A 17,429-nucleotide genomic window follows, 5' to 3' on the forward strand; every position below is an offset into this window, starting at 1 on the left:
CAGATAAAAGTGAGCTGCCCAGACTAAAACACTGAATAAATAAGAGGTCCAGACATTATAAGCAGATAATAGTAAAACATAATTCTTACATAGTATAAGAAAAAATACTAGACACAAAGTTGAAAACATAACCAAAAAACACTGAACACTGAAGAAAAGTCAAAGCCACTTAAAAAAAAAAAAAAGCACCAGGCCACCTGGATGGCCCAGTCAGTTAAGCATCTGACTTCGGCTCAGGTCATGATCTCACGGTTCTTAAGTTCAAGCCCTGATCTATGCTGTCAGCAAAGAGCGTGCTTTAGACCTTCTGTCTCCGTGTCTCTCTCTCTCTGCCCTTCTCCCACTTATAACCATGCATTCTCTCAAAAACAAACATTTTACAAAAATAATAAAAAATTTACAAAGCACCAAAACTCATCAAAAAATAATTTACAAAGAAATAGATAAAAGGCTAAGTAAAAGCACAAAACACATAAATGTATAAAAGAGATCTTCAAAAAAGGTATCAAATAGCAATCAAAGAAATTACCAAATTGATGAGTGAAATTAATAGAACAGAACAGGTGAAGAGCAAGTGAAAGTGAAGACAGAACAGAGGAATTCTCTCAGAACAACAGTGAAGCACAAAGATACAGAAATTAGAGAAGAAAAGTTAACGGCAGCTGGAGTAAAAAGTTCCACATTCAATATCTGCCGGTGAGTGGCAATATTCCAAGAAATAAGAGAACAGCATTTCTCAGAAGTTAAAAAGACAAAACCCTTGGATTAAAATCGGCTTAAGAGAAAAGCTGGACATATTTTAAAAATTAATCCATCACACTGGAAGGACACAATCAAAAATATTTTTTCAGAAAAGTGGGAATGAAGTGAAAATTTTACTAGGTATCATAAGAAATTTAAAACAAAGTATCACCTACCAAGTAACAAGGATCAGAATAGAAACGGGCTTCTTGTCAACAACACTGCATAGCAGGAAACAGACAACATATTCCAAGTTCAGAGGAAAAGAACCTCGAGCCTACAAATTCAAGAACCAAATCCTCTCAAATCTTGGGACTACGAACCTTTCAGAAATCAGGAACTCAGAAAATTTACCAAGCACAGCCTCTCTGAAAGCATTTCTGAAGTCTGTGTCCAGCAGGAGACACTGAGAGCGAGGAGTGAACTAAAACAAACAGTGCACTTGGCGCTCCAGCTATGAGCAGGTAACTGTCCAGAGTTGCACTCCCACAGTAAACAGCCAAAACCCTGGGCAAAACGGAGTGACTGTTTCCAGACATTGGAAAGTAGACTGCACAGGACCCAATCTTGGAGAAAAATCATACGAATGAGGGAAATCCTACTGTACTCCAGGCTTTCTTGTTCACTGAAGAAGCAACCATACTAGCTTGGTAAAGCCACGTGAACAGGATTTCTGGAGACTTTCTGTGAGAAGACAGTTAAAGAGAGAAAGATTCCCTGAAATGTGAATTTGGGTTCTCCTAAGTCTTTGGCTGGATTCCAATCTGTAAATGCACAGGGGAGAGCACAGCCCAGTCTTAAACAATTCTGGTTGTTCTTAGAACAGTTAGGAGAAACTATAAAACACACATTTCCCAGAGCTTACACGGGGCCAGAACTCATTCAAATTTCCTCCAGCCAAAGGGAAAAAACGTCAATGAATACGTGAAATAATCACTAGATACCCCAGGAGGACAAATAAGACCTAGAATAAAGACTACTCAGGACACCTGGGTGGTTCAGTCGGTTAAGCTTCCGACTTTGGCTCAGGTCATATCTCGCGGTTCATGGGTTCGAGCCCCACGTCGGGCTCTGTGCTGACAGCTCAGAGCCTGGAGCTTGTCTTCAGATTCTGTGCCTCCTTCTCTCTCTGACCCTCCCCTGCTCATGCTGTCTGTCTGTCTCTCTCTCTCTCAAAAATAAATAAAACATTAAAAAAAATTTTTTAAGAGTATTTAAAAAAAAAAAAAGACTACTCTAGACTTGCCCTTAAAGAGCTTAATAATAAACTTCAAAAGTAACATTAACTGCCCACCAGAAGGAATCCAACTTTCTTTAAAAGAATACAACAAAAGAAAGTAATAAAATGTGTAAAATTCACACTGTTCATATTCCATTCAAAAATAAAAAATCCAGGGTCTGTAATGAATATCTCCCTGGATGAAATGAACACTTAGTAGGAACTGAAGAAGGAAAAAAAAAATAACTAAACATGAAGTCATCATAAAATGAGGCAAACTGACAAAAACCAGAAAAACTAAAATGAATAGAGGTCCAGTAACCTGTAGGATAATACGAAATATGAGTAACTTGTGTTTCAAAGAAACTAGGGGGAAAGTAAACAGAAAAACGTATCTGAAGAAATGTCTGAAAACTGCCAAATCTTATGAAAATTATAAATCCACAATACTTCTATATAAATCAGGATAAGAATGACCAAAGGTCAGAAACCATACAAGCCAGAACGCAACAAATGACATCTATTAAAGTGCTAAAAGAAAATAACCGTCAGGGCGCCCAGCGCAGTCGGTGAAGCCTCTGCCTTCAGCTCAGGCCATGATCTCACAGCTTGTGAGCTGGGGCCCCACATCAGGCTCTCTGCTCTCAGCGTGGAGGCCACCTTGGATCCTGTCTCCCTCTCTCTCTGTCCCTACCCCACTCGTACTCTGTCTCTTTCAAAAATAAACATTTAAAAAAAGAAAAGAAAACCATCAACTTAGAATTCTGTATCCAGTAAAAATATTCTTTGAAAAGAAAGCTGAGGGGCGCCCGGATGGCTCAGTCAGTTGGGCGTCAGACTCTTCTCTTGATATCCACTCAGGTCATGATCCCAGGGTCGTGGGATCGGGCCCTGCGGCAGGCTCCATGCTGAGCGTGGAGCCTGTTTAATATTTTCTTTCTCTCCCTCTGTCCCTCTCCCCATTCACACACTCTCACTCTCTCTAAAAAAAAAATAAAATAAAATAAAACTGAAATAAACTTTTTCAGATAAATAAAAGCTGAGCAGTCACTGCCAAAAGACCTGTAGTAAGAGAAATGACGTTCTTCAGACGAAAAGAAAATACTATCAAAAGGAAACCTGAATGTATACAAGAGTGAAAGATGCCAGAAATGTTATATATGTGGTCAGTTGGAGAAGGAACAAAACAATAAGCAGAAATCAAGAAAATAGAAAAAAAATAGTGAAAATGGATGAAACCAAAGTTAGTTATTCTCAGAAAAGAATCAATTAAATTGATAAACCTGAAGTCTAGACTCATAAAAAAGGAAGGGAAAAACACTTATCAGCATGAGGAATGACATCACACCGGATCTGAGACACTGAAAAGATAATGGGAATAATGACATCTTATTATAATTTAATATACTGAACAACAAAACTTATCCAAACTGACTCAACAAAAAATAAAGAATGTGAGTTTTAACTACTAAAGAAACTGAATGCACAATTTCAATTCTTCCCACAAAGAAAAGTCTAGGCCCCGATGACTTCACTGATAAATTCTATCAAATTTCTAAGGAAGAAAAATATACTAATACTAAGAAAATACTGGAAGAGGAACACTTCCTAAGCTAACAATATTCTTTTCTTTAATTGAAGTATGATCAGCACACAATGTTATATTCAAGTGTACACATAATGATTTGACAATTCTAGACATTACTCAATCAATGCTCCTCAAGAGAAGTGTGGTCACCAGCTGCTAACAACATCCCTAATGGTGAAAGACGGAGAGCCTTCCTCTTAAGATCAGAAATAAGTCTCTCACCTCTTCTATTCAACACTAGACTAGCAGTTAAAGCCAGTATAAGGAAGAAAGAGACAGGCATCCAGTTTGGAAAGGTACAAGCAAAACTGTCTACTCAGATTACAGATCTTCTAACATAGTAAATCTTGTGGAATCTATTAAAAAGCAGCTAGAAGTAACAGGTAAGGTTGCAGGATACAGAATCAAATATACATAGTTGCAATGAGCTGAAAACTAAATTCAAAGAAGCAATGCATTTACAAATGCATCAAAAGTATGAAATATTTAGGAACAAACGTGACAAAGATGTACATGACATGTGACTGAAAACTACAAAACATTACTGAGAAAGGTAATGAAGACCTAAATAGATGGAGAGTTACATCATGTTCATGGGCCAGAAAAATCAAAGTTGTTAGCTAATGTCAATTGCCTCCCAAATTTATCTCTATACTCAGTACAAATCTTTTTTAATTTTTTTTTATGTTTTACTTATTATTGAGACAGAGAGAGACAGAGCATGAGCAGAGGAGGATCAGAGAGAGGGAGACACAGAATCCGAAGCAGGCTCCAGGCTCTGAGCTGTCAGCACAGAGCCCGATTCGGGGCTCAAACCCATGAACTGTGAGATTGTGACCTGAGCCGAAGTCAGACGCTTAACTGACTGAGCCACCCAGCAGCCCGGACTCAATACAAATCTAATCAAAACCCTAGAGGGGCGCCTGGGTGGCTCAGTTGGTAAAGCATCCGACTCTTTGTTTCAGCTCAGGTCATGACCTCATGATTCAAAAGTTCAAGCCCCACATCAGGCCCTGTGCTGACAACACTCTGTCTCTCCCTCTCTCTGTCTCTTCCCTGCTCTTTCTCTCTCTCGAAAAATAATAAACATTTTTAAAAACAGCATGTTTGTTTACACAGAAAATCACAAAGATGTGAGGTAGAGACACTCAAAATACATCAATAGAACAGTATCAAGAGATCAGAAATACACTTGCACATGGTTAATCAACTGATTTTCAATGAAAGTGCCAAAGCAATTCAGCGGAGAAAGAAGAATTTTTTTTATATAATTTATTTATATTGAGAAAGAGACAGACAGTGAGAGTGTGCATGCAGGTAGGGGAGGGACAGAGAGTCAGAGAGTCAGAGAGACAGAGAGAGAGAGAGAGAGAGAGAGAGAGAACCTCAAGCAGGCTCTGCCTGTCAGCTCAGAGCCAACTCCAGACTCCATCTCACAAACAGTGAGCAAAATCAAGAGTCAGACCAACTGAGCCACCCAGGTGCCTCAAGAAGAATCTTTTCAACAAACGGTTTCAAGAACTGACTATCCATGTGCAAAACAAGAACCTCAACCGTTACCTCACACCATAAACCGAATTTAATTCAAACTAGGTGACAGACTAAAAAAACCCTAGGATTATAAAAACATAAGAGGAGAAAACCTTAGTGATCTGGAGTCTGGCAGAAACTTCTCAAATGTAACACTTTAGAAAGCAAAAAAATAAAAAGTAAAAATGAAGAAATTGGACTTCATAAAAATTATAAAGATAAGCTCACCAACAAAACTGTTAAGAAAATGAGGCAATAGGGGCGGCTGGGTGGCTCAGTCGGTAAGCATCTGACTTCAGTTCAGGTCATGATCTCACGGTTCGTGGGTTCAAGCCCCGCATCAGGCTCTGTGCTGACAGGCAGCTCAGAGCCCAGAGCCTCCTTCAGATTCTGTGTCTCCCTTTCTCTCTGCCCCTCCCCCACTCATGCTCTGTCTCTATCTCAAAAATAAATAAGCATTAAAAAAAATTTTTTTAATAAAAACAAAGCAGCAGCAATCTAGGAAATCAGTATTCAAAGAAGATGGGTTAAGGGAAAACAATGCAACCAAACTTCAATACCCAGTAAGGATGAAAATTCTCAATCTAGCAACAGAAAGTAACTTCTTTAACTGAAAAAGGACATCTACAGGGGCACCTGGGTGGCTCCATCAGTTGAGTGTCCAACTCTTGACTTCAGCTCAGGTCATAATCTCACAGTTTGTGGGATAGAGCCCCATGTTGGGCTCTGTGCTGACAATGCAGAGTCTGCTTAGGATTCTCTCTCCCTCTCTCTCTGCCCTTCCCCCACTCGTGAGCATGCTCTCCCTCTCTCTCAAAATAAATAAATTAAAAACACTTTTTTTTAAAAAGGGCATCTACAAAAATATGGCACTAACATACTCAACATTGAAAAAGTGAGGGGCGCCTGGGTGGCTCAGTTGGTTAAGTGTCTGACTTCAGCTCAGGTCATGATCTCACAGCTCTTGACAAACCCTGTGTCGGGCTCTATGCTGACAAATCAGGCCTGCTTGGGATTCTGTCTCCCTCTCTCTCTGCCTCTCTCTGGCACACACACTCTCCCTCTCACTCTCTTAAAATAAATAAATAAAATTTAAAAGAAAAAAGACTTTAAAAAAAATATATATATTTGTCAAATTAAATATATTTATAAATAAATATACTGATTGATTGATTGATTGATTTGAAGGAGAGAGAGAATCCTAAGCCAGTTCTGTGCTAATAGCAGGGCTCAATTTCACAAACGGTGAGATCATGACCTGAGCCGAAATCAAGAGTTGGATGCTTAACCAACTGAGCCACACCCAGGCCCCCCAAATTTGCTTTTTCTCTGAGATGACCATTTCACCCTTTCCCTTACTCTTTTTCTACAAACCTTAACTCCTGTCCCCAGCCTGCTCTGAGCTAATAATTTCACCTCATATTTTATTTTTCACAAGTTAATCCGCATACCAACTCTTTCATCTTCTTACCATCAGGCTCTCAAGAAGGTACAGGCCCTATCCTGCCCATCGCTCAAGACAGGCCAAGATATTTGGCCATGCTTAATGCTCAACCAGAGCTTGAAGCAATAAACATAGGTCTTAACCTGGAAACCATAAACAACTGATATCTCTCTATCAACAGCTCCTACAAAGGGGGGGGGGGGGGGAGAAACATGGTCACCAGCTGTAATCTGGCATAAAGCCAAACTAAGACAAAGATAATCAATCCCCAACCTTGGGTTCCTCATCTTTGAGAATGCCATTTAAAATATATGGTTATAATAATTGCATTTGGTTTCCGACCAACAAATGTATTAAATAGGAAAAAGAACACACACACACACACATACACACACACACACAACTTAGGCAAGTACACAGTAGTAGATCCTTACCTGCTGGTGGCGCGTGCTGGGAAAGGTGTACTGAACAGAGTGAGGAGGATAGCGACTTTGCTCTGTGCTGAATGCTCCTTGGTTGGGAGGATAACCTGAACTTGACATTATCAGTAAAGAAGTCCTCACCAGGCTGTGAGATCAAGTCCAACAAACAATCATGTTTCTAGGAAACCACCTAAACAGGATGGGAAAAAATAGAATTGATAAGAACTAAAGCACCAGGTGTCACTTCTAATAAATTATAACTATAGCTACATAAATAAAACCACAATTACCAGTAAAAGCTTTCTCTCATGTATTTACTTAATAGAAGTTACTGAGGTTTGAAAAATATTAATGGGTCTTTTCCTGTACACTTAAAAAGGTGTTCTTTAATATATCACAAATAATAGTATCAGTAGCTATCTAAAGTAAAAAGATGTATATGAAATCTTAGCATGGTACTGGGCACATTGTAACTGCTCATTTACATATTCTTTTTTTTTTTGATAAATATCTGAGAATCAAATGTTATATATTATAGAAATAAATATCCGTGGTTGTAAATGTTGGGGCTGTGAAAAGTCAATTGTTAAAAAGATTCGAGACTATTTACAAGGTAAGCGTCCGTGCAGAGGAAATACTGTCTTTATTAAATAATTCTGCCCTCAAAACAGCCTAAGACGACAGTGAGGATGAGAAAGCATTCAAGGAAGAACACAGTGAACTTATCACTTCAAGGAAAACACTGCCACTGTTTATGAAGATTAGGATTTTGGAAAAACTTGTGCTTGCTTCCATGAGCTTGAAGGCTTCCCCACATTTAAAGATCTTTCTGGCAAGACTGGTAGTGATACTAACAAGCGTGAGCTTTAGCTGTTACATAATGAAATAATGTCAACATTTGAAATGTCTGTATAACTCAATGAATCAATATTTTCCAAATGACCAATATAGAATGTGACTAAATTATTCATGAACGCAGTATTTATTTAAAGTGCAAGACGTTTTACTACAAATAAAGTACAAGCCAACCCAATAAATGTTTAATGTGATAGAATATGAAAAGTTCATTGATGTGGCTTCAGATTCTATACAGCAATGAACCTTTAAAAAAAATTGTCACTTGTCTGGTTTGGGTGTGGTATCAAAGAATATCTACGATTATCTAAAAAGGCTATTAAGAGGCGCCTAGTTGGTTCAGTGTCTGGTGCTTGATTGCAGCTCACGTCAAGATCTCACGGATCATGAGTTTGTGCCCCACATGGGGCGTGCTGCTGTCAGCGCGGGCTTGGACCCTCTGTCTCCGTCTCTCTGCCCCTCTCCTGCCTGTGCACTCACTCTCTCTCTCAAAAATAAACATTAAAAAGTAAAAGAAAAAGGCTATTCAAATCCCCTCTCTTTCCAAATACTGCATGAGATTAGCTTTTCTTCATAAACTTCAATCAAAACAATAATGCAAGACTTAATGCAGACACAGATCTGAGAATAGTCTTTTTTAAACCAGATATCAAAGAGGTTTGCAAAAACTGTGAAAGAATGCCATTCTTATCAAATCTTGTTTTTATTCCAGAAAACAGTTACTTATCATAAAAATGCTATTTATCTGAACATATGGTGAGTTTATAGTATTTTTACATGAACTAGTATCTTTAAAATGGCAATTTTCTTAACGTTTATTTATTTTTGAAACAGAGAGAGACAGAGCATGAGCTGGAGAGGGGCAGAGAGAGAGGGAGACACAGAATCCAAAACAGGCTCCAGGCTCTGAGCTGTCAGCACAGAGCCCGATGTGGGGCTCGAACCCATGGACTGCAAGATCATGACCTGAGCCGAAGTCGGATACTTAACCAACTGAGCCACCCAGGTGCTCCAAAAATGGCAATTTTAATATCTAATATGGTAAATATCAACATACATAAGCCACATAAGCAAAAGCTCTTTGGAGTCCTAAGTTACCTTTAAGAATATAAAGGAGTCTGGAGATCAAAAGGTTTGATGACCACTCATCTAGAGAATTAAGTCATCTTTAGGCTGAATAGCGTTAGTGACCTAGAGAGGCCAGCCACACGCAGGTCCGTGCACACGCTGCTTCTAGAGAATCTGCCCTGGCTGAGGTAAGGTCCTACTGAACAAGGGATGTACCAATCAGATCCCTCTCCAGGAAGGTGGAATTGGGAATGTCAGCCCCAGGGAATGGAGCTGAAAAGTGGCCAGAGTAGGAGTCCAGGTGAGCCAAAGCACGTGCCGGAGAAGTTAGAGGGAGCAGGGAAGGCCAGTCCAGACAAAGACAAGAGTAGACGTGCAGACGCACGTGCAGCCAGGAGGCCCTGTAGGCCCTGGAGACACAGCGGCAACTGCCTTGGCTCCTGACTCTTTGCTCCTGGGTCAGTCCCCGGGAGAAGGTGCTGTACATCTTTCCTCTGCCCTTGGATACCCGGTAAACGACCTACATGGTCTTACAGCAAGGCCTCCTTTACTTAATATAGACAGAGTAGGTTTTCATTGCTTAGAATCGCCACAGCTCAAGTTAAGTCCCAAAATAACTATACAGACTTTGGGAAAAAACCCAAATGTCATGTCCATCCATCAAGTGATGAACGGATGAAGAAACTCAGGTATATCCATACCAGGGAACACTAACCCGCCAAGAAAAGAATGAACACACGCTCTAACTTGGCCAAACCCTAAACACATCACGCTAAGTAGACAAAGCCAATCATAAAAGTCCACACTTTGTGTGATTCCTCTCACGCTGAAGTCCAGAGCAGACCAATCTACGTGACAGAAAGTAGATCAGCGGCTGCTCGGGGATGGTAGTATGGGGACAGAGGGAGAGCAAGTGATGGGCAAAGGGTACGGGACTTCTTTTGTTTTTACTGTGGTAGGATATATGTAAAATTTACCATTTTAGCCGTTTTTCAGTGCATAACTGTGTGGCATTATATACATTCACACTGTTGTACACCTGTCACCACCACCCATCTCCAGAACTTTTTCATCTTCCCCAATTACAAGTCTACATCCATTAAACACCAGCTCCCCACTTCCCCTCCCCACGGTCCCTGGCAATCCCACTTCCAGTTCCGTCTCCAGGACTTCCGCCGCTCTAGAAACGCCTAAGTGGAATCAAACAGCAACCGTCCTGTGACTGGATAATTTCACTTAGCACAAGGTCTCCAAGGTGGTGGCATATATCGAAATTAACTACATTTTGGGGCACCTGGGTGGCTTAGTCGGTTAAGCGTCTGACTTTCACTTAGGTCATGATCTCGCGGTTCATGGGTTCGAGCCCCGCGTCGGGCTCTGTGCTGACTGCCAGCTCAGAGCCTGGAGCCTGTTTCAGAGTCTGTGACTCCCTCTCTCTCTGACCCTCCCCTGCTCATGCTGTCTCTCTCTCTCTCTCCTAGAAATAAATAAAACATTAAAAAAAAAATTAACTACATTTTTAAGGCCGAATAATATGCCACTGTATTGGAGTTTCTTTTTGACATGATAAAAATGTTCTAAAATTGACTGTAGTGATGTTTGCACATATCTCTGAATCTACTAAAAACCACTGAATCGTATACTTTAAATGGATGAATTGCATTTGTACACGAATTTTTATCTTAATAAAGCTGTACTGAAAAAATGACCAAGCCAAAAACAAACAAAACTATACAAAGCAACCACAGAATTTAAAAATGATTGTACAGGGGGGGCACGTGGGTGGCTCAGTCGGTTAAGTAGCTGACTCTTGATTTTGGCTCAGGTCGTGATCTCACGGTTCATGGGATCGAGCCCCACATCCAGCTCTGCACTGGCGGTGCAGAGCCTGCTTGGGATTCTCTCTCTCCCTCTCTCTCTCTGCTGCCCCCTCCCCACCCCCCCGTTCACTTGCTCTCTCAAAATAAATAAATAAATTGTTTTTAAAAATGATTGTGCAGGGGCACTGGGCTGGCCCAGTCAGAAGACCACGCGACTCCTGATCCCTGGGTCATGAGTTTGAGCCCTATGTTGGATAAAGAGATTTAAAAAAAACTTTAAAAATATTTTTTAATAAAAGAAAAATGATTGTACAGCAGTCTAAGTTAACATGCCACATATGTCTAATTCTAATAACCACATGTGCCCACATCTTAAGAATTCTAAAATCGGGGCACCTGGGTGGCTCAGTCAATTAAGCATCTAACTCTTGATTTCAGCTCAGATCATGATCCTACGGTTCGTGAATTTAAGATCCGCTTTCAGGGCAAAGTCAGCTTGGGATTCTCTGTCTCCCTCTCTCTCTGACCCTTTCCTGTTTGTACTCTCTCTCAAAAATAATAAACATTAAAAACAAAAATCTCTAAAGTCAATATGCATCCTACAATCGATGCATTATATGGTCTAATTAGCAGCACTTTTTCTTTAACCTTTTACACAAAGACATCTTTTTAATGAGCTATAGTATTAGAGAGTTACTATATCCAATAAGTCTTTGGTTTCTGCCTAAATTTTCTCCTGGAGATCTCACATTACAGAAATCACTGTCTGCGTATTTTCCCTTTAATTTGTTTGTCAATTCCTAGGATAAAGAAAAAAAATTAAGGACACTAATAGTATAGGGATTTACAATCTGAGGTCCTTTAAAAACCAGGTTAACATTTACAGAACTTTCAAAAAGCCTAAAAGAAATACATATATAAACTAAGGACAGAGGACATCCTAAGCACAGCCCCAAAAGCATAACAAGAAGACTGGTATCTTGGCCTTACAAAATATATTTTCTTTTTCTGTACGGGTAAGACACCTTAAAACAGCAAACTACAAACTAGAAAAAATAAAATAGCAAAATTTTGATATGACTATATATATTTCTTACAAATCAGTAAGAAAAAATGATCACAATGGAACTATAAGACATGACAGAAATATGGGATTAACAAAGGAAAAAATTAATGAAGTCAACTTCATCAATAATCACAGAAAAATAAAACCATTCTTTTCAAAGAAACGGGCAAAATATTACATACAATACCTCCTATTTGGTAAAAGCCTGAAGAAAAAAGCACTCTTTGACACACTACTGATGTGTATGTAAAATGGGTACAAATTGCTCTCTAAAGAAAAAACAAAGGAAATATACACAATAAGCCTTCAAAATACATATACCCTCAGTGCACCTGGGAGGCTCAGTCAGTTAAATGTCTGGCTCTTGACTTTGGTTCAGGTCATGATTTCACAGTTCATGGACAATGCAGAACCTGCTTGAGATTTTCTCTCTCTCTTTCTCTCCCCCCTCGCCCCCCACTTCCCCACTGGCTTGTGCGGTGTCTCTCTCTCAAAATAAATAAATAAACTTAAAAAAAAAAAAAAGAAAATATGCATATCCTCTCCCACAGCAATTCCACTTCTGGGAATTCATTTGATTATTCACTACAGAGATACCCAAAGATGAATGCCTGTGAATGTTTCTCAAGGAATTGACCTAAATATCTAATACATCAGCTTAGAAAACTATTCTTTAACAAATTTAGTTTATAGGAAGTTTTATTTAAAGTATGCCACAAGAAGACCACATATGTGAGAACATTTTATTTTATAAAAGTATGATTTGTGTAAAACATTTGTATCCATTTTTTGTGCCTGTCATACCTTTTTTTAAGACCAAAGGCAGAAATGTCACATATTCAACAAATACCTATTGAGCAGTTCAGTACTATGTACCAACACAGTTCTAAGCGCTGGCATAGAATGGTGACCAAGATATGTCATCTTATCGTGAAGTGACACAGAAATACACAAATAATTACAAGATAATAAAATCCTATAAATAAAGCAGGATGGGAGAAGGGGGCCTGGGTGGCTCAGTCGGTTAAGCATCTGACTCTTGATTTTGGCTCGTCATCATCTCACAGTTCGTGTGAGTTCGAGCCCCCACGCTCAGCATGGAGCCTGCTTGGAATTCACTCTCTCCTCTCTCTGCTCCTCTGCTGCTCATACGCACTCTCTCACACACAAAACAAATTAAAAGAAAAAAAAAAACAGGATGGGAGAGAAGGGATAAAGGGAGACATTTCTCATGGGGTGATCACAGAAAGCCAATCTCAGCTAGGATGACCCTATGCCCTGATTTCCTGAAACAGACCCAATTTACAGCTATTGTCCCAGTGCAGTTATTAATTATGCTCCATTTCCTTCTCAAAACTGTCCCAGTTTGGGAAACAAATTATAGTCTAAGATGACTTTTGAGCCAAAGCTTGAAAGATGAGAAGAAAGAGCAAGAGCAGCCCTTGGAGAGGAACCACACGAGTCCTAAGGCAGAGCAAGGAGGCCCGAGGAGAGTAAGGGGGGTGGGGGTGGGAGGCTGGAGAAGGGGCAGGGAGAAATCGGCATATGGTTGTGCTGGTACATGTTTTGAAACTGAAATACCTCCCTCTGTATTCTGAATATTAATCCATTTTCTACCTTTCTGTGATAAATATTTTCTTCCAGAATTCATAACTTGCTTCATATTTCTGAAGGCCTTCTCTACCCCAAATTAAAAAAATATTCTCCACATTCCCCTCTTATACTCAGGTTTTCTACACACACACACACACACACACACACACACACACACACACTCAGCTTCTTAATCACCTAATTTTTTTTTCTAAAAAATGCTAAATTAGGAGTCTAGCTATATTTTCTTTACCAATTGATAGTAAATTATCCCAACAAAAACGTTTTTTTTCCCAAACTTTTTTTATTTTTTTAAATGTTTTATTTATTTCTAGGAGAGAGAGAGAGAGACAGCGTGAGCAGGGGAGGGTCAGAGAGAGAGGGAGTCACACACTCTGAAACAGGCTCCAGGCTCCGAGCTGGCTGTCAGCACAGAGCCCAACGCAGGGCTCGAACCCACGAACCGCGAGATCATGACCTAAGCGAAAGTCAGGCGCTTAACCGACTAAGCCACCCAGGTGCCCCCCAACAAAAACGTTTCTGAACATGTCTGTCTTTCCACAATGATCTGAAATGGCATCCTTATTACAAGCCAGCAATTTCAGGCCATACTCTAAAGAAACTCACATACTGTACTTACATGCAAAAGGATGTTTACTGCAGCAATGCAACCAGCCACATATTAAAACCACCTGGTCACAATAAACAAAACTAAAAGTCAACCAACAGAATAGGAGAAGATATTTGCAAATGACATATCGAATAAAGGGTTAGTATCCAAAATCTATAAAGAATTTGGTTAGTTACCAAATTCAACACCCAAAAAACAAATAATCCAGGGAAGAAATGTGCAGAAGACATGAATAAATACTTTCCAAAGACATCCATATGGCTAACAGACACATGAAAAGATGCTCAACATCGTTCATCATCAGAGAAATACAGATCAAAACCACACTGAGATACCACCTCACACCTGTCAGAGTGGCTAAAATTAACAACACAGGAAACAAGAGACGTTGGTGAGGATGGGGAGAAAGGGAAAACCTTTTGCACTGCTGGTGGAAATGCAAACTGGTGCAGCCACTCTGGAAAACAGTGTGGAGGTTCCTCAAAAAATTAAAACTAGAATTACCCTATGACCCAGCAATAGCACTGCTAGGAATATATCCAAAGGATACAGGAGTACTGATTCTTAGGGGCACATGTACCCCAATGTTCATAGCAGCACTATCAACAACAGCCAACGTATGCAAAGTGCCCAAATGTCCATCAGCTGATGAATGGATAAAGAAAAATAAATAATAAACATATATGTACATATATGTAATACACAAACACACAATGCAATACTACTCAGCAATGAAAAAGAATATCTTGCCATCTGCAACAACATGGATGGAACTTGAGGGTATTATGTCAAGTGAAATAAGTCAGAGAAAGACAGATATCATATGTTCTCACTCATATGTGGAATTTGAGAAACTTAACAGAAGACCATGGAGGGAGGAAAGGGGGGGAAAAAAAGTTCCAAACTGAGAGGGAACCAAAGCATAAGAAAGTCTTAAATACAGAGAACTGAGGGGGGGAGGGGGAGGGCGGGGGAGGGGAAAACGGATTATGGGCATTGAGAAGGGTACTTGTTAAGAAGGAGCACTGTGTGTTGTATGTAAGTGATGAATCATGGATCTATTCCAGAAGCCAAGAGCACACCGTATACTCTGTATACTAGCTAACTAGACAATAAAATTATATTGGGGAAAAAAAACCACTTGGTCAACATTCTTCTCCTATACACCTGGACATGTTCCAGGTGGAAGGGGAAATGCCAACACATGGTGGTGGTGGTATTTGTTTTGTTTTGTTTTTGAAAATAGGTACTATATGTACAATTTTAGAGTATTTAAAAGTACCACAGAATACAAAGAGAAAAATCTTCTCACCCTGGTCCCCCAGCTCCTACCCAGCTGTCCTTCCAGAAGGCAACCAAAGTTACTAGTTTCTAAAGTATCCTTCAGAAATATTCTACATACACAGGGGTGCCTGGCTGGCTCAGTTGGTAGTGCTTGCAACTCTTGATCTCAGGGTCGTGCGTTCAAGCCCCATGTTGGGCATGGAGCCTACTTTAAAAAAAAAAAAAAAAAAAAAAAAACTGAAAAGAAATACCCTACACGCACACACAATTCCCCCATACATAAACGGTAGCACAATAGATATATACTGTTCTAAACCTGTATCTTTCTCAATATATCATTCTCATGAGTCCATAAAAAGCCTCTTCATTCTTTCTATTGCTGTAGAGTATTTCACGATACGAGCATTCACAAATATTTTATAAATGTTCTCCAAGTAATTCTGACCTGCACCCCTACGACATGCTTACATGATCTGGGGCACTTGGCTGGCTGTTAGTGGGGCATGCAACTCTTGATCTTGGGTTGTGAGTTTAAGCCCCACGTCGGGTGTGGTGGCTTAAAAATGAAATCTTAAAAAAAAAAAAAAAGAAAGAAAGAAATGCTTACATGATCGGTCTCTGAGCTCTCCTCCCAACTCAGACATCTTAAGTAAATAAAGCTATAAATGGAATGGAGAGGCCAAAGGAAAGATCTTAGCTCAAGGTTATCCAAAGTTTTCCCAACACTGGTCCACATGATGAGACATCCATGTCGTATGGTGGTGTCTGTGTTTGTATTTTTGGCTTTTTTAACTTTCAGCAATGAGGAGTCCCTGAGTTCAACACTTGTATTCAATGTCACTCAAATATGATTTGTCTGTGTTTCCCTTTTGTCAGTAATCTTTCACAATACCCTAGTTTTGATATGTGACTTTAGGGAAGTTTTACTTGACAATCTCAAAAATAAAATAAAGTCAGGTACTATCAGCCCCACACAAGTGGCAACAAAATATCAGAGAAATGAGAGATCAGCCCTCATAGGCACGCAAATTTATGGGTCAAAGCAGGCCCTACCCTCGGTCACAAGAGTGGCAACATGGAGACCCCTCGGACTTCCTTCCTCAAAACTTACTCATGAGACACAGAGCAATAGTTCAGAACTTTTTGGGTTTTTGTTTTTTTTTTTTTAATTTTCTTAATGTTTCTTTTTTGAGAGAGAGACAGAGGACAAACTGGGGGGAAGCAGAGAGACAGAGAGAGACGCACACACACACACAGAATCCAAAGCAGGCTCCAGGCTCTGAGTCGTTAGCACAGAGCCAGACATGGGGCTTGAACTTAAAAACCGCAAGATCATGACCTGAACCGAAGTCATATGCTTAACCAACTGAGCCACCCCTGTGCCCCTAGAACTTTCTGTGTTTTGTTTTGTTTTGTTTTTAACATTTTGGGAGACAGAGAGACAGAGTGTGAGCAGAGGAGGGGCAGAGAGAGAAGGAGACACAGAATCCAAAGCAGGCTCCAGGCTCTGAGCCGTCAGCCCAGAGCCAGACGCGGGGCTCAAACCCACGAACTGTGAGATCATGACCCGAGCCGAAGTCGGACGCTTAACCGACCCAGCAACCCAGGAACCCCGAACTTTCTGTGTTTTAACCAGACTTTCCCCTCCAACATCCTACATGGAAGCCAAATGTAATAAATATACGCTGGAGAAATACTCCGATTCAGTGAGAATGGGGACTCTCACAAGCTATCTTTTCACCCTCCACCCCACCCCCACCCTCACCACCCCACCCCCCTACCCCACCCCCACCCCGGGCCCTTCCACCCTCAGGCCAGTCAGGGCTCACCAAGATGCCTCTTAGGAAGGAATCCAGTTTAAAGTTACGGCTTAAGGGGGAAAGACCTCAGGTGACAGTTTCAAATTTTATGTTCAGTCCTTAAACACCAAAACTCATTAACTTGGGGTCAGGTACATTCTTGACACTTGACCAGCAAAACAGCAAGTTCTATTCTTCATCCTTCTACACACCGTAAAAATTCTGTGAAGTGTGGGGCGCCTGGGTGGCTTAGTCGGTTAAGCGGCCGACTTTCGCTTGGGTCATGATCTCGCGGTTCGTGGGTTCGAGCCCCGCGTCGGGCTCTGTGCTGACTGCCAGCTCAGAGCCTGGAGCCTGTTTCAGTCTGTG

The 17,429-nt window shown here is 40.4% G+C and overlaps 1 protein-coding gene across 14 annotated transcripts in view; it reads right to left on the reverse strand.

Annotated features, from left to right (window-relative positions):
• The window catches only part of NCOR1 (nuclear receptor corepressor 1), a 158,206-nt gene that overhangs the window by 127,787 nt on the left and 12,990 nt on the right, over nt 1–17,429 (reverse strand). For all 14 annotated transcript variants that reach the window (XM_039227337.1, XM_039227336.1, XM_039227339.1 and 11 more), the window contains exon 2: nt 6,957–7,134. In XM_039227337.1, the coding sequence (XP_039083268.1) occupies nt 6,957–7,064 (108 nt within the window). In that variant the 5' untranslated portion in view covers nt 7,065–7,134. The remainder of the gene's footprint in view (nt 1–6,956; nt 7,135–17,429) is intronic.

Source organism: Hyaena hyaena, unplaced genomic scaffold, assembly GCF_003009895.1.
Source record: "Hyaena hyaena isolate Hyena2069 unplaced genomic scaffold, ASM300989v1 scaffold_27, whole genome shotgun sequence".
NCBI classification, from domain to species: Eukaryota; Metazoa; Chordata; class Mammalia; order Carnivora; family Hyaenidae; genus Hyaena; species Hyaena hyaena.